General features: G+C 43.3%; 1 protein-coding gene across 1 annotated transcript; it reads right to left on the bottom strand.

Annotated features, from left to right (window-relative positions):
- Positions 1 to 4,764: 4,764 nt before the first annotated feature.
- Positions 4,765 to 14,162, bottom strand: PRL (prolactin). Its single transcript, XM_056854960.1, has 5 exons — positions 14,126 to 14,162; positions 11,878 to 12,059; positions 11,383 to 11,490; positions 8,697 to 8,876; positions 4,765 to 4,956 (listed from the first exon to the last, which is right to left on the bottom strand). The coding sequence occupies exons 1-5, from the start codon at positions 14,160 to 14,162 to the stop codon at positions 4,765 to 4,767; spliced, it is 699 nt and encodes a 232-aa protein (XP_056710938.1).
- Between the last annotated feature and the right edge of the window lie 4,130 nt (positions 14,163 to 18,292).

Genomic DNA, 18,292 nt, shown 5'->3' with positions numbered 1-18,292 from the left:
TTTCTGGAAAGGGCTGGCTTTATTCCATAGACTTCCCACAAATCCCTTTTCTCATCCAATACTGTTGTTAGTCATCATAATCGTCTTTATTAGGCATTTACCATACCATAGTTATAAAACAGGATTTAAAAAACCAAATACCGTATATACTCGGGTATAAGCCGACCCGAGTATAAGCCGACCCCCCAAATTAGAGGCCAGAAAAGGGAATTTCTTATTGACCCGCGTATAAGCCGAGGGGCAATAAGAAATTTCCTTTACCCGCAATGCTGCTCTAAAATGGTGGCCGCCATTTTAGAGCGCAGGGCCCCTGCCGCAGGTCGCCCTCCCGCCGCCTCCCAGGCCCTCCCGACCCACCCCGACCCCAGTGCCATCCAAGGGGGGGAGGGGGAAAAGCCCCTGAACCCACTACTTACCTGGAGAGGCGGTGAAGCGGCGGCGGCGCGTCCTTCCTGGGCCGGCAGGAGGCCCATCCAGGCCGCTGCCGGCCGGAGGAAGGCGCCCAGGCGTGTGGGCGGTAGCGGCACGATGGGCAGGGGCCTCCCATGGCCCCTCCCGGCGGGGAAAATGCGGCGGGGGCCGGGGAGGGCCGGGGCAGCCTTCCTGCGGCTGCAGAGAGGCTGCCCAGGGCCCCTCCCGGCGGGGGAAAATGGCGGCGGGGGCCGGGGGGCCAGGGCAGTCTCTCTGCGGCTGCAGAGAGGCTGCCCAAGACCCCTCCCAGCGGGGGAAAATGGCGGTGGCTCGGCGGCGGCGGTAAGTTCCCCCCTCCCTCCTTCCTCCTCCCTCCTTCCCCCTTCTACCATATTGACCCGTGTATAAGCCGAGGCCGGCTTTTTCAGCCCTTTTTTTGGGCTGAAAAACTCGGCTTATACACGAGTATATATGGTAGTCTATATAGAAGCATCAACATTGTTAGTAACATTATCTAGGAGCGCGTAGAAGCAGTTCGCGTATACTGTAACTAGTTATATAACCACTTTTAGAAAGAAAAAGGAAAGCTTAATCACCCAAAGATTCCACTTATTAAATTGTACAATGAAGTAACTGTGTGGGTGATCAAAAACGCTAGGATTACTCAACTCTAAAATACATATTGATACACCAGCATGGTGAGGTGATTATAGGCGGTGGACTCTAATCTGGGGAATCGGGTTGGTTTCCCCACTCCTCCACATGAAGCCTGCTGGGTGACTTTGGGCCAGTCACAGTTCCCTCAGAACTCTTTCAGCCCCACCTACCTCACAAGGTGTCTGTTGTGGGGAGGGGAAGAGAAGGTGATTGTAAAACTCTTTGAGACTCCTCAAAGGTAGAGAAAAACGGGATATAAAAACCAACTCTTCTTCTTCCTCTCAGATGCACACTGGCTCTTTTCTGTTGGCAACCACAGCATGCAGGGACAAGTAGCTGTAGCCCCCCTACTCCACTCCTGTTTTTTTTTTCTCAGACTGCTCCATGGAGTCACTGTTGGCTCCTTCGTGAAACGTATGTGTGGCCACGTAAGAAACATAATGGTCTTTTAAGCTCTCTATTTTCTGCTCTGAGTGCCATCAGCTCTCCAATGTCTTAGGAAGGTAGACATCGTTCTCAGCATGTGTTCTGTGATCTCATTTAAATTTCATTCTATTTCAGAATGTATTTGATGGTTTTAGGCATAGGTGTGTAGGCCAGCGTAGCGTACTGGTTAATAATGGCAGACTCTAGTGTGGAGGACTGGGATTGATCCCCCACTCCTTAACATGAAGCCTTGGGCCAGTCACAGTTCTCTCACATCTCCATGCAGAAACAGCCAATGGCAAACCACCTCTGACTGTCTCCTGCCTTGAAAACCCTATGGGGTTGCTACAAGTCAGCTGTGACTTGACGGTACTTTACACACAGAGAGAAGCATAAAACAAAGGCACATGTGAAGCTGGCTTATACTAAGTCCATGCAGTTTAGCACAGTGCAATCTTAAGGGCTAGACTTTGGGGTAAAGGTCCACATTGTATCAGTAGCCCTGCCCCCAGTGTAGGCTGTGGCTATAGAGAGGCAAGCTCTACCTTGTTCACCTCCATCTTTGTTCTTGCACTTCTTTCCTCCAGTGCATTTTGGGAGTTGTGCTTCACATTAATGAAGAACACCATTAAGACCAGAGTCTAAAATCTCCTAAGTACACCACTGATTTTATATGGCCTCCTTTGATTGGCAGCTGCTCTCCAGACCCTCAGGCAAAGAAAGGTCTTTCTTAGCATACTCTACTAGAAATATTTTATCTAGAGATTCTTATGATGCTATTGTGAAACTGTGCTTGGTCTTCATTCTAGGTAAGTGCCTGAAGGAAAGATTTTTGAAAAGTGGATTGCTGAGGGTAAAAGTGGGAGATTCACTTGATCATCTGTACAACAGACTGACTACAAAATGATCAAACAGTTAAATCAAACCTAGATTTCCCCCCAGTAAATTTTAGGGATTAACACTCTCAGAGTCAAAACAGTTCTTAGAAAGGCATTCCATATACCATTAAATGTATCTAAAGTACTTCTTCATGTACAGGCCACTTGTTTCTTAGGCGATAAACCGAAAAGATCTCCTGCAGTCAATATTTTGAGGTGTGAGATGTTTCCAGGCTTTTAGGATAATCCATTAAGCCACTGGGGCTGCATGTTTAATCCAGGCCTTCTGTGTCTTGATGCATTGAAACAATTCTACCTATACTATAAATTAGAACCATGTGGATGGGACTGAGGGAGTATGACAGGACATAGGAGATGAACCAATGACAGGATGCAGACACTTAATTCCTTGGAGACTGCAGGAAATCAGCACAAGCAATATATATATATATCAAGGCCTAACTTCAAAGGTATGTAGTCCTGCAATCCAGAAGTTAAGTGCTGGGAATGAATGCCTCTGAGAATTCTGCTGGCTGGATTTTAGATAGCTCTGATTTTTTTGTCTATAAGATCTTGCTTATGGATGTTGTATCCTGTGTGGAGTGTTGTTTCCCGACTCTTTTCCGCCACAAAATAGCATTACAGGGGCACCATGAGATTCCAGCGCTGTTTTTCTCTCTGAAGGAAACGAAAGCAGGAAAGGTGCTCCTGAATTTTCTCATTCCTCAAGAAGGAAAACAATTCTTCATATAAGCCAAATGAGTGATGATTAGATACATTTCTTCTATTGTTTAGTTTATTGTTTCAGGACACGTGAAAAGGACAGGATTGGGAGAGTTAGGTTGCAAGTTTGCCATTATCTGTCTATCCTCTATACCAAGGGTGTCAGACCCAATTGTTATGAGGGCCGGATGTGGCATAAATATCATTTGATCGGGCCAGGCCATGCCACACCAGCCCAGATTGACAGTGGTGGTGGTGGTGGCTGTCTCGGCTGGATCACAGGCTGGATAAGAGCTCTCAAGGGACCGGATCCAGACCTCGGGCCTTATATTTGACACCCTTGCTCTATACCATTTCAGAAACTGAAAAGTGCATTGTGGGGTGGGTGGGTTCTGTCTGTTCGGTCTATTGAGCTGAAATGTTGCAGAACAAATCTATAAAGAAGCAAAAGTATCCCTTTTGCTTATTATATGGACAGTTCTCGGTCCTGACACCTGACAGAGTTTGATGTTGTCACAGCCATCTCTTAATGAAGCCAACAGAGGTTGTCACCTTCTAATACTAGAGTTACAATTAAACGGATGGTTAGTCCAGTCAGGACAAATGAAATAAAAGAACTTCTTCACATAACACAGAGTTGACATGGAACTCATTGTTGTAGTCCGTGGTGTTAGGGACAGATTTAGACAGCTTTGAAAAAAGGGTTATACACATCATTAGAGGAGAATTCTCTCAACAGCTTGCTGACTAAATCCACATCTTATTTAGAGGCAGCATACTTCTGAATTCCAGATGCTGGAGACATACACTGAAAGAAGACTACTGCTTGAATGAACTGCTTGTGAGCTTTCTGGAGACATCTCTGTGGCCACTGTTTGAAACAGGATGTTGGGAAAGCTAGAAGAGTGACCATTAATAGACAATTAAAATGAAATAGATCAAATTCAGATTGGCTCTTCTATCATATTTTCCCCCTTTGGCAAATCCTAGCTCTCATTAACACAATTCAGTGCGTTAAATGCGCTGTGACAAAATGAGAGCACACACATTGTAGGAGAGAGCAAATAACTTCTGATAACTGAGAATAGAATAGAATCATAGAGTTGGAAGGGACCACCAGGGTCATCTAGTTCAACCCCTGTATAATGCAGGAAATTCACAACTACCTCCCCCCACCCCACCCCCAGTGACCCCTACTCCATGCCCAGAAGATGGCCAAGATGCCCCTCCCTCTCATGATCTGTCTAAGGTCATAGAATCAGCATTGCTGACAGATGGCCATCTAGCCTCTGATAGGTGATACCAAGTTTAAAGTGTGTGTGACTTGTGTGAAAAACTTGGACAACATTGGTGACATTGGTAAGTGGAAAGGGACATGTCTGGTGCTTAAAAGTTTGAACGAATCACAATTTGACATATACTCATCATATGAATTTTTATTGCTTGGCGAAACTATCAATGTGATGGCAACACGAGGCAGTAAAGTAGCTTTAACAGAAACTGAAGCAAATCTCTTGCATTCAAAACAATAAAAACAACAACAGTGTGACTATGAATCTTGTACCACCAGATAAGATCTTCCATGAACTGTGCACTGGACAACAAAAAAGCAGTAAGCTAAAAGTAGGCAGCTTTGAAGGTCTGGGTTCTAGTGCTTGAATTAAGTTCCTTAACAGTTACTGTCATGGATAAGGCGACACTTCAATAGTTTCAGGTAGTTGTCGATTTTGTGGGAGTCCCTGCGCAAGCAGTGTAGCAGATTGTAGAAGGCAAATAGACGAGAATTTTCATCAGCTAGCTGGAGGGATGGGAGCCCCGACCATGTAGAATAAACTTCATTGCCTAAATCTCCAGGATGAACCTAATGAAGAAAAGGGAGCAGTGAGCTGACTTCGTAAATCATCGAGAAGACTCTCAGAATAATGGGTTGGATCTCGTCGAGAAGGTCTGAGCAAGGAAGGACTGCTGTATTCCCTGCATTCTACCTCCCATGGCAACCTGAAATGCCACCAAATGCTGCCCTAGGGGGATGGGGGACCCCCAGGAACAGCAGGAGGGGGCAGTTGGAGGTTTCCCTGGGAGGGAAGAAATGACCCCCCCTCCGCATGCATAAATCCTTTCAACATAATCCAACCCAATAATTCTGAAGGTATTATAAAATTAGGGCTGAATATCAGTGCAGCATTAATTTGCAACATTAAATAACCCTTGCTTAGTTTTTTTGATGCCCTAAATATAAAACAACTTAATTGTCTCTTAAGAACATAAGAAGAGCTGTGCTGGATCAGATCAAGGTCCATCAAGACCAGCAGTCTGTTCACACAGTGGCCAACCAGGTGCCTCTAGGAAGCCCTCCAACAAGACAACTGCAGCAGCATTGTCCTGCCTGTGTTCCAAAGCTCCGAATATAATAGGCATGCTCCTCTGATCCTGGAGACAATAGGTATGCATCATGACTAGTATCCATTTTTACTAGTAGCCATAAATAGCCCATGTCCACTCCCCTCTTAAAGCCTTCCAAGTTGGCAGCCATCACCACATCCTGGGGCAGGGAGTTCCACAATTTAACGATGTGTTGTGTGAAGAAATACTTCCTTTTATCTGTTTTGAATCTCTCACCCTCCAGCTTCAGCAGATGACCCTGCGTTCTGGCACTATGAGAGAGGGAGAAAAGCTTCTCCCTGTCCACTCTCTCCAAATCATGCGTAATTTTATAGACCTCTATCATGTCTCCCCTTAACTGCCTTCTTTCTAAGCTAAACAGCCCTAAGCATTTTAACCATTCCTCATAGGGCAGAGCAATACAAAATCCAGCCTCATGGTTCCTCTTCCAGCTTAAGTGGCTAGGCATTAAAGCAATGCAGTTACAACAAACCTACTCTTTTTGTTTGAAAATTTAATTCACAGTGGGTAGCCGTGTTAGTCTGTTTGCAGTAGTCAAAAAGGGCAAGAGTCCAGTAGCACCTTAAAGACTAACAAAAATATTTTCTGGTAGGGTATGAGCTTTCGTGAGCCACAGCTCACTTCTTCAGATACAGCTAGAATGTGAATCCATCGGTCTTTAAGTAGAGGAACAGTATGTAAATGTGAATAGCAGGCTTGATTGGATTAGGTGTGATATGCAAAAGAGTCTGTGATGTCCAGGGGAGAGATGGGTGTGGAGAAATCAGCATTGGTAATGGGCCATGAATGCAAGGTCTTTATTCAGCCCAGGTAAATATTTTTGTTAGTCTTTAAGGTGCTACTGGACTCTTGCCCTTTTTGAAAATTTAGTAAGTGAAACAAGCCACAAAGCACACAGAGATGAATTGTCTATCTGCTATCTCGATGATCAGTCACTGTATGAGAGAGATTTTGGAATACACATTCTAGAGTTGGAGGAACATGGCTAATCTCTGATGTAAGACATGGCATAACTTCACCAGATGATGAAAAAACGGCAAACCTGACTGACTGAATAAATGATGCGACTTGTCAAGAGCCTCGTTTAGGCCTTAGTTGCCCAGGGTTGTGTTAGCTGGGAAATCAGCCAGTCTATGTTTTTGGTGATTTGACCTCACTAAGGGCCTTACCTAGGCTTGCCAATTGCCCAGTGGGGGTGGGCAAAAGCCTGCTAATCCACTGGGCTGCCTGCCAACCTTCAACTGGTCTGCAGGCAAAAGAGGGTCAAGTGGAGGGAGAGGCGTGCGAGGCGTCGATGCGGATACTCTAGCAATCTCTGTCAGAACTCTATGGTTTCCATAGAGTTTTGATGGAAATTGCTAGAGTGTTAGCGTTGCTCCTGGGTAAACCTGGAAGTGACGTCGGCATATCATGCACCCCCCAGCCACGCCCCTGCAAAGCTTCCGCTAGAGGAGCAGAGGGACCTGGCAACCCTAGCTTTACGAGATGTGTACTGGTAGCTCTGTATTTGGAACTCCCTGCAATTATTTCAAAACTTAATTTTCAGGTGCACAGGACCGATTTGGCTTGGGATCATGAAATCCTTTGCTAGGTGGCATTTAAGCCTTCCCCTCATGCTGTTTTCCCAAAATAAAATGTCTCTGGTGACCTGTGATATACCTGTTGGTCTAAGCTAAGGGTCATTGCAGCCCAATGGGCACATACTGCCCCCAAGTTGTTTCAGATCAAGAAAACGATGGGTAGGCACTTAAAAAAAAAACAACCCAGCAGCTCCAGATGCAAAACTCCCAGTGTGTGTGTGGGGACCCTTCCTGTCTCAGCAGTGGTTTGCTCCCAGTATTATACAGCCAGGGTAGGAAGAAGAGCAAGTTCAGGTCTTACAAAATGAAAGGCCTTTCAGTTTTGAACACAAATGACAGTGCAACTATGGTTTATTGAACATCTAATGTTCATGCTATTAATACTGGACCAAAATGGATAATCATTTGCCACTGAGGCCCTCACACAGACTTTGCCTATATATTTTATTTTTTTAAATAAACTATATAGGCAATATGTACCAACTGTACCAATATGAAAAGATGAAAAAAGTGACAATACAAGCCTTCATCTTAAGTATATCTATTGTATATGATTTGAAAAAAAATATCACTTTTAGATTTTAAAAAAATGTTGCTTTCACTCAGTTCAGTTCAAAGAACTGTGCTGTATAGGCAGCAGTCTTGGCAAATGATTATTCATCTATTTGTTTTATTTATTCATCACTCGTATATCCCACTCTCCCTGGCAGGAGATATAAGATATAATAGTTCTAGGACATGTAATGTAAGTGCAACCAGAGAAGTGTACTGAAATACACGTGTCACATGTTGGATCTATCTTTTTTTTAAAGGTTTTTACTGATAGACTTGAACATTCCTTAGAAACCAAGATGCAAGTAACTAGATTGCCCCCCTCCTCTCTCTGTAGGCATCATGCACCAAATAGCTCTTTGGAGCAAGGAAACTTTGCTGTCTCTCTAGCTTCCCTTATGGTGGTGGAAAGTACCTCCAAGTCACAGCTGACTTATGGCAACCCCACAGGGTTTTCTAGGCAAGAGATGTTCAGAGGTGGTTTTCCATTGCCCGTATCCACTTGGACTGAGAGAGAGAACTATGACTAGCCCAAGGTCACCCAGCAGGCATCATGTGGAGGAGTGGGGAATCAAACCCAGTTCTCCAGATTAGAGTCTGCCGCTCTTAACCACTATACCACACTGGCTGTCAGCTTCCCTTTTACCTTTGTAATAACTTCCCTGAAGCTTTTTGGACCAAATAGAACATCTGTGCCATCATTATATGGCTACTGAGGAATAGAAGAAGAGTTGTTTTTTATATGCTGACTTGCTCAACCACTTAAGGAAGAATCTAATGGACTTACAATCACCTTCCCTTCCCTTCCCCACAACAGACACCCTGTGAGGTAGGTGGGGCTGAGAGAGTTCAGAGAACTGTGACTAGCCCAAGGCCACCCAGCTGGATTTATGTGTTGGAGTGGGGGAACAAACCCAGTTCACCAGATTAGCATCCACTGCTCATGTGGAGGAGTGGGGAATCAAACCCGGTTCTCCAGATCAGAGTCCATCGCTCCAAACCACTGCTTTTAACCACTACACCACACTGGCTCTCTAGCTGGGGATTCAGGGTTTCTTTAACTCACCCGTCCGACTATTTTCTCCATCCCTTCCAGAAGTCGTTTGTTTTGGTCCTCAATCTCCATGGCCTTCCAGAGGATGGTATCGGGGGCTTCTTTGATTTGTTGAACCTCAGAGACCAGATGGAGCAGAGGGTCATTCCAGGAGCGGAGCACACTCAGCACTACGTTGAGCAGGTCTTCATGCTGCTCATTAGCAAGAAAATGCTACAGTTAAGTAATTCTGCACTTACTCAGGAGACGGACAATTTGTTCTTAGAATTCTTGCCTGGAATTTCTTGTTATCGTGTTCTTTCCATTCACCTGTCTTCCTATAACAAATACTATTAGAGGCTGTTACAAAGTCAACTAACTAACATTTGTAAGGTATTTTTTGGACCGCAATGAGACAGAGTGGAATACACGAAATATATATGATCAATTTTCTTGCAGTATTATAGGCTGGTAGGAATCACTTTGTTCAGTCGTGATGGATGGAATGCCAGTTAATCTGATGAAAAACATGAGCATTAAGACATTTTTAGAAGTCTGGAATCTTGAAAATATTTGAACATAATGGGGGATGTAAGCTGTGGTACACCAGTTAATACTTTCTCCAAAGCATTTATAATATCTACATATAGCACAGTAAACATGCCCAGGCAGGGGTTTGGTTCCCCTTTTGAAGAGCTTTGCTGCTGGGAAGATTTCTTTTCTTTTGAAACTTTCTGACTGCTTGGGGTGAACTTGAAGATCAAAGGGCTTTTTGCTTTCCTGGGATCCTCCCAGCCATTTTGCTGCCCTTGAGACCTCTGTAATGTTGACACGAGCACTTTCCTCTTTGCTTACTGTGGCAAAATACACCTGCCCTGCAGCACAGCCCTCTCGTGCCTCGTGTGCTGAAAGAACGGCTGTGCTACTGAGTCCCAATGCTGAAACACAACCTATCTAAACAATGCAAATAGAGAGAGCACAGTCTCAAATGTTGGTTTCCAATAGGTTGCCAGGTCCCTCTTCGCCACTGGCGGGAGGTTTTTGGGGCGGTGCCTGAGGAGGGCGGGGTTTGGGGACAGGAAGGACTTCAATGTCATAGATAGAGTTGCCAACCTCCAGGTGGTAGCTGGAGATCTCCTGCTATTACAACTGATCTCCAGCCGATAGAGATCAGTTCACCTGGAGAAAATGGCCGCTTTGGCAATTGGACTCTGTGGTACTGAAGTCCCTCTCCTCTCCAAACCTCTCCCTCCTCAGGCTCCGCCCCCAAAATCTTCAGGTATTTTCCAACCCAGAGCTGGCAACCTAGTCAGAAGAAGTCAGAAATAAAATCGTCATTTATTAATGTTTTGTTATAAAATCATGAAGAAGTATAGTATTGGTTCCAAAGTTCCCTCTCCCATGAATGGACTGGCATTTGCATGGTGTGTGTGACTTCTCCCAGTTCTCCCTTCCTACCGTTGCATAAATGTTGCATACCATGCTGTTCTGGAGGATCCCCTGGTTCCCAGAAGCTGCTTTTTAAAGAGCATGGAGGACAATGGCCGGGGGTGGGGGGGAGATGGAAAACATTTTGCTCCACCTGCAATCCTTTGGACCCAACACATAATACATTTATTATTTCTGTGGTTTTAAATGTGAATTATGGTGATCTCTTTATAGGGGTACAGTATGGCTTCACAAGGAGAGCCAGCGTGGTGCAGTGGTTAAGGTGTCGGTCTAGGATCTGGGAAATTCAGGTTCAAATCCCCACCCTGCCATGGAAACTTGCTAGGTGACCTTTGGCCGGCCACACACTGGTCATTTATACATGGGAGGTTTACCTGAGGTTCGTTGATGGCTGGACCCACACTTTCCTGTTAGGAATCTATGCACCAGCAGTCTCCAAGCTCAAAGCAAGTCCCGCCCCTTTAAATGATGCTTTGTAATTGGCTTACTTGTAGTGCTTACTGTGAGAGAAAATCCCCCCCTAAAACCCAATTGCCACATAAAAAAGCATTTTAAGAACAACAACCAAAAAAAGGAGCAATCTGAAAAGTGGGGGGGGGGGGAATCCAAGCCTTGGTTTAAATTTTTTTTTCTTCTGCTCAGAAAGAGCTCCCAGGAAACAGGAAGTATTTTAATCCCCACCTCTGTACATGCTGCTTTTTAATTGGCTGTGAGCAAAACCAAGCTTGTGTGCCCGTACTTTGCCTTGTGCATGGGGATTTCACCTGGGCTTTGCTCAGGGAAGATGGAAGAGTCGGGTCAACAGAGGAATGGGAAGACCCGGACAATGCAAGGGCTGGCAGCGAGGTCATCTCTAATGGATGGAAAACTTATGCATAGTTCCGAGGAACAACTGAGACAGACCGGGGGTGAACGTCAGTGAAAGTACCCATGCATAAACAACCACTGTCAGCCTTGACTTTGACAAATACTTGGATGAGACACCTCCAAGGAATACCAGGGACGTGACATGGAGGCAGGCAATGGCAAACCACCTCTGAATGTCTCTTACCTTGAAAACCCTACCGGGTTGTCATAAGTCAGCTGAGACTTGACAGAAAGAAAGAAAAACTTCACAGCACCAATTCTGGTGGTTGCAGCCACAGAAGTGGGGAAAATCTAAATTTCAGATCTTAATAGTGTTTGGACTGAGTGCTGTTAGCATTCTTCTCTGCAACTGGTCACAAACACATTCCTTGTTCTCCCTGCAAAGAAAATGGACACAACTCACGTGAATCTGTTGCGCTTGCTCCTTATCTTCAGGAGTGGTTAAGGAGGAAGTGTGGCAGCTGTTAATAGCTTTTGCAATAAACCCTCGGCCCTGAGCGTAGCGTTCATCCTGAAGAGAATGGAAGATTGCAGTTAGGAAAGTCACTAGCCAGAATTGCTATAAGAAAGGGGGGGAGTTGCTTCTTTTCATTTGGTGCTCAGTGACATTCATTCACAAATCATGCAGGGCAATAATTTTGTGATATCCTTGTTAAATGTTAAATGTAATTTATTTTAAACTGCTCTGTAGAAAGGAATCACATTTGGTTTCTCTGTAATCTGCTTATCGATGAAAACGCCTTCATTTTGCTTATCGCCTCAGGATTTTGCCTTAGCTTCATGTGCACACCAGACAAACAATATGCTCAAAGGTAGACGTTCTTGAAGGCTTGTTGTTTCTTCTTGTGTCATTTTCAACACAGATTAAAAGGCAATCATTCTGTGACAGGGTACTCACAAATTCATTGAACATTTCCGTAGACAGGGAGTGGATGTAGTGTGAGAGTTTGACGGCGCGGTCAAAAAGATCCCCAAGGGAGACCTGACAAGTGCCCAATCCATTGGGACAGATAGGTGAAGAAGTTACACACTTCCTTGAAAGGAACATGTTCGTCATCAGCAGAATAGCCAGCAGCACACCTGTTCAGGTAAGAAAAGGTGGCAGGACACTCACCGAGAGACATTGGAGACAAAAGGGAAGCAGTTTTCTGTACTCTACTGCCTCCTGCTTTAATTTTTTAACTTAAATAACCACAAGCTAGGCAATCCACTTTTTCACCATGTAATTATATTTGCATAAATGTAAGAGTGTAGTAAGATAGGTTAAGTCCTTTTCCTTTCTGGCTTTTCCCCAAGGTGGCTTTCTTCTCTACAAACATATGGAGTTTAAATTAAACTGAAAGGAGGGTAGCTAGGTCACTCCCAAAGATTTTGATTGTTTGGGGATTTTGCCTGCAAATTTTTAGCAGCTGTGCTGCTTAAATTCTTCTGCCAGAGTAACTTTTAAGTGCCTACAAAGATGTGCAGTACACTGAAATTCATCTGAAGGGTTTCTGAATGCCTTCATAGAGCACTTAGCATAGTTTATAGCATTCTATAATCACAGAGCTATTCATTTTACATAAGCTGAACTCAAACCCATCTTGAAAGAAGAGTCCTTATAACCCATACTATCTGTTAGATTAGATGTAAGAATCGCTGCATCTGTACTTGCTCTGAACTTAATAAAATCTTTGTCACTGAAATTGTATCATAATCCCTGTCTAAAGTGCATTCTTCACATCCTGCATGCAAGTCATTGGTGTGAATTTAATGTTGGATTTGGATCCAAGGAGATATTTGCCTTTGTGATCCAAACACCACCAGTAGTGTAATGCTCATTACAACCAATTGAAAAGCCACAAAATCATGTGTCCTGAGGTTGCAAAAACTGGTCTTCAAGTCAGATGTTAAGTAACAAAAAGGGGAGTGGGGAGTTTTTTTTAATCAGGATGGAAAATCATGGCTGGTTAGCAGACAATGCTGACATGAAAGAGGAATGGCAATGTTATGTGTACAAATCTCATGAAGGTAACACTGGCCCATGATTTCCCTGCTTCTGCTTTATTTGATGCCATCTAGTATAATAGTTAACATTGTCAAATCAAATATATTACTACACACTGTTGTGTATTACAATGACACCCTCCCTTTCCACAAACCTCATCTGACTATTTCTTGTTGCCCTTTTAGAATAAGAGAGCAATCCTAAGTAGATCTAATAACTGGGGCTTACTCTCAGGAAAGTGATTTAGGCTTGCACTGTAAGTCATTTTAATCAGCAAAGCTATACATTTTCTTGAACTCGTCCATAATGATGATGAAGATGGCAATTTCCAGTCTGTGCTGCACATACTGTTGCTGTCAGAAGACAAATTAGTTCATAGTACAAGCTCCAACGGAGTTATTCAGATATATATGTCCTGTTTTAGGGTTATATGGGACACCTTATTTCATCATTTCCCTAGTGATTTTCAGAATTTTGCAGTACATGGGCAGCATGCATTATATTCCTAACTACAGGAAGAAGAAAAAATCTGCATCGGATACTTGACAGCACCAGCATTCCACCCAAGAAAGCTTACAAAGTTGTTTCATTGGGGTGAGAGATGAAACCTCATTGTTATAAAACACTGAAGGCCAAGGAGAAATCTCTGAGGTTTTGCTTAAATTTGCTTGAAACAAACAATATGCACCACAGAGATGATATAGATTATCTATTATTATGTAAGTGTATCTTCTGAAGTTTAATATTGTTTGTAGAGGTACAACCAATTCTATTCTGGCAAAGCAGTTTATGTGTTTATTTATATTATCCCACCTTTTTTTTCTAAGGAAGCCTACCTAAAAATATCATGAGATATATAACAAACTATAAAACCAGAAAGTTAAAACAATGTAAGTAACAGAAAACACAACCCCCAACCACAGATCGTGGCTCTTTGTAATATCCTTTAACTTTTAAATAAATTCCTGAAAATGTTGCCCTGGATTAGAGTCTTACATACTTAATTCTGAAGAATATACTACCCTTGCAGAGCCAGCATCACCATTTATGGTGTGCTTATCTAAGTCTGTCTAGATGATTTTGTTATTCAGTTACAAGAAAGTTCCCGTAATCACTATGAGAAGACACAGTGACAGAGAAAAAACAACGAAAGACATACCTTTCAACGAAAACTTCTTGCCAGTCATAGTGACCATCTCTGCCCACTTCCTTTATCAAGCGAATGACGGAAGTTCTCATTCTTGTCACCATCAGGTCCCAACTTTATATACACTTTGGTGGCCATCCTGAATAAATGCAGACGGTTGCGTTCACCGTTTGCTGGCCATCTTCCTAATCATTAAGATTAAAGTCCTTAATTACAAACATAAGAAAGGTCCCTACAATTCATATTCAGCAAGAGTTTGTGGAAAGATCCTGATTAATTAAATTGGTTACCAAAAACCAGTTAGCTAGTTCTGCATTAAAAATATTAGTGATGATTAATCTGGTTCTTCAACTTTCTCCCCCCTGCCCAATTTTCTAACTAGTTATAGCAGTCAAAGAAAAGTGGAAAATTAGAGACATTTGAATATGAGGTCCAAAAAGTGGAAGAGAAGCAATGGATGTTCTTCCATGATAAACATGTAGGGTTTCCAACATCCAGGTATCCCTGTGGGGAACCCATGAAGCTCAGAAAGATACACTAGCCTCTAGAAGGCAAAATGAATTTATTACTACCCATGGGGTTGAATGATTTTGAGTAACATAAACAATTTATACCAACTGGAGAAATAAGGTGTCAGAAGAGGAACTGAAGAAGAATGGAAATGGCCGTCTTCCTCTTCTGCCTGACATCTGTAAAAAGAACATATAATGAATTAGTCCCATCAAGACACTATACTATTACTATTAATAAGAACTATAAGGAATGAAAACTGTGTTACTTACCTGTTATATGTATATTGTATACCTGCTTGGATAAGAAAATTGGTTGCACTGGTTGGTGTATATAGTCTATAGTTTGTGTTGTTAGTGGAATGTGAATTGTTATTATGAATTTTTGCTATTGAAATTTTGCAATTGATATATTGGAATCTGTGTTTTTTTTGGTTGTAACTATTATGTTCACAGAAGTGTCTTTATTTGCTAACATCCAGGTATTAGCTGGAGATTTCCTGCTGTTACAACTGATCTCCAGCCTATAGAGATCAGTTCGCCTGGAGAAAATGGCAGCTTTGGCAATTGGACTCTATGGCATTGAAGTCCTTCCCCTCCCCAAACCCCGCCTTCTCCAGGCTCTGCCCCAAAAACCTCCCACCAGTGGTGAAGAGGGACCTGGCAACCCTATAAACATGTTATCTTTTTTAATGGTATGTTTGTATTGAACCATGACAGGAAGGAATGGGCAAGAAAACTGAACCCGAGTTTGATAATGGGTTGGATCTTGTGGATACATTTTGCTAATGGCAGAGCCTTCTTATGGCAGAAATGGTGTTTTCCAGTGCAGTGAGGCTTTCTGCAATGGAGGATGGTCCCAGTGTTAACAGAGAATACCCATTGCCTCCAAACCAGTATGTTTAAATTTTTATTTCATAACCACAGGACATGTTGAGATGCTTCTTGTACTATGAGTTTAACAGTTAACAGGAAGAAATACTTAACCCTGGCTCATGCTTTTAAAAATGTGAACAGGAATTAATGTGAAAACCGAAAGAGCAAGACAATATGTGAAATCTGAAGGGAGGGGTCATCACTGTACTGGGAATACTTGTCATACGCCAGTACCTTAACAACACATGAAGCTGCCTTATACTGAATCAGACCCTTGGCCCATCAAAGTCAGTATTGTCTACTCAGACCGGCAGCGGCTTTCCAGAGTCTCAGGCAAGGGTTTTCACATCACCTACCTGCCTAGTCCCTTTAACCGGACATACTGGGGATTGAACCTGGGGCCTTCTGCATGCCAAGTAGATGCTCTACCACTGAGCCACAGCCCCTCCCAAAAATGTGTGGTATAGCACTTCAACACATGAACACCTGAAGCTGCCTTATCTGAAGCTGAATCAGATCCTTGGTTCAACGAAGTCAGTATTGTCTACTCAGACCAGCAGCAGCTCTCCAAGGTCTCAGGCAGAGGTCTTTCACATCACCTATTTGCCTAGTCCCTTTAACTGGAGATGCTGGGGATTGAACCTGGGGCCTTCTGCATGCCAAACAGATGTTCTGACACTGAGCTATAGCCCCTTTCCTTTTCACCCAACTAGTGCTGTGTTCATAGCTGGGAAACTAATGTGGATGAGCCAGTTGAGTCTGAATAAGGCAAAAAGGAGGCTGGAAAGGCACAGGAAAAAGGGAAAGAAAGGACTGTTGGCTGTTTAAGGGCAAGGATCACTCATTACTGTGCCCCTCATGGGTGCTGGCATTCACAGACTTAGGATGGATGGACTTGGACTCACTACAGGGTGAGAGTCTTTTCCTTATAGAAGGAACTAAAAGCATATTTCATCAGATCTGTGTAATGAGATGGTCAGGGTCTTCTGTGATCATAGCTTGAAACCCTGTGATCATAGCTTGAAACCCTAAGAACATAAGAAAGGCCGTGCTGGATCAGACCAAGGTCCATCAAGTCCAGCAGTCTGTTCACACAGTGGCCAATCAGGTGCATCTAGAAAGCCCACAAACAAGACAACTGCAGCAGCATTGTCCTTCCTGTGTTCCAAAGCTCCTAATATAATAGGCATGCTCCTCTGATCCTGGAGACAATAGGTATGCATCATGACTAGTATCCATTTTTACTAATAGCCATGAATACCTCTCTCCTCAATGAACTTGTCCACTCCCCTCTTAAAGCCTTCCAAGTTGGCAGCTATCACCACATCTTGGGGCAGGGAGTTCCACAATTTAACTATGCATTGTGTGAAGAAATACTTCCTTTTATCTGTTACCTCTTATTCATGCCTTTGAACTTTTAGAGTCCACAATGGCGATATTATTGGCACACAATTGCCCTTGAAGTGTATTGCATAACCACATTTGGGTACGTTGATTTCTGCAATGGGGTATACATGTATTAAAATGCCTTTGGGGGGGACGGTTTGACACTTCCAAAATTTTAGAGAAGTGGGTTGAATCGGGACATTCTGTGATAAGATTATGACACCGGGTCAGTTACAAGGCTATTTCAATGTGAGCAAGCTGGCCAAAAAGTCAATTATCGTTGACTGAAAACAAATTTGTGGTTAAATTAGATATTTTTTATGCCCAAAGCGAAAAAGTAAAATGATGCCTCCTGGATCTGGAGGGAGCATTTTTGCAATTATGCAGAGATGGAGAGTAAAATTATTTATTTATTGGCAGAATTTCCATGCTGACTCTCCGGAGACCTGAATGATGCAACTCGCACAGTAAAATCCTATAAAATCATTTTTTTAAAAAAATCAGTATTACGACAAGCCATAAAAACAAGCCATTAAAAACAACATGAAGCGGCCTAAAATGATAGCTGTACAACAACCCCAGAGGCCAGAAGTGAAAGATAAAATTTGCTTTAAAATAGAATGCAATTAAAAGCCTTGGTGATTTTGCTGGGCACCAGGGAAGTCAATCAATCAATCAATCAATCAATCAATCAATCAATCAAAACCTTTAATGGCATATAATATCAGGGCAGTACAGAATACCAATTAAAATCACCAGGAAGTACAAAAAAGAACCAGGCAAGTGTCAAACAGCAGGAAATTCCAGACACCAACACTGCGAAAGCTCTGTCGCTGGTTTTCCCCCTACTTCACCTCTCCAGGTATAGGAACAGAGAGCAAGGCTTGGGAGGAGAATACTAACTGGTGGCTGGACAGTATGGGAAGAGGTGGTCCTTTCAGTACCCCCACCCCAAGCCATTAAGGGTCTTGAAGATAAGAGCCAGCACTTGGAATTGTGCTTTGAAATAAATGGACAGCCGGTGCAGATCTTTAAGTAGTGGTATATACAGTTCCTGTCCAACAACCTGTCAATAACCTAGATGCCACATTCTGGACCAGCTGAAGTTTCTGAATAATTTTCAAAGGCAGCCCCATTAAAAGCACATTACATTAACCTAACTATACCCCCTTTCTGTGAAATGCATCGCCTACTGATTTCTGAACATCACCAGTGGGGGACCTACATTTTTGGGGCCCTGAAGCTTGAAGTGTTATGGGGCCCCCTTTGCAACCAGCAACAATAGGGCAACATCCAACAAAGTGCAAACGGCCTTGCTGCCCTTGCAAGGACCTCGAGGCCCAAATGGCGGAGAACAGGGAGGTGGAGTGAAGTCCTTGAAAATGGGCCATACAGTGATTAAATAAAA

The sequence above is a fragment of the Euleptes europaea genome, chromosome 8 (assembly GCF_029931775.1).
Source record: "Euleptes europaea isolate rEulEur1 chromosome 8, rEulEur1.hap1, whole genome shotgun sequence".
Taxonomy (NCBI): domain Eukaryota; kingdom Metazoa; phylum Chordata; class Lepidosauria; order Squamata; family Sphaerodactylidae; genus Euleptes; species Euleptes europaea.
The sequence above is the reverse complement of the archived record's forward strand: the minus strand, read 5'-3'. Positions and strand labels throughout refer to the sequence as shown.

Excerpts from the sequence above, each read along its gene's own strand:
- PRL (XM_056854960.1), bottom strand. The coding sequence starts at position 14,162 with ATGGTCACTATGACTGGCAAGAAGTTTTCGTTGAAAG. Across the intron at positions 11,491-11,877 it reads CGGAAATGTTCAATGAATTT|GATGAACGCTACGCTCAGGG; the intron begins GTGAGTACCCTG and ends CATTCTCTTCAG. Across the intron at positions 8,877-11,382 it reads AGCAAGCGCAACAGATTCAC|CATGAAGACCTGCTCAACGT; the intron begins GTGAGTTGTGTC and ends GCTAATGAGCAG.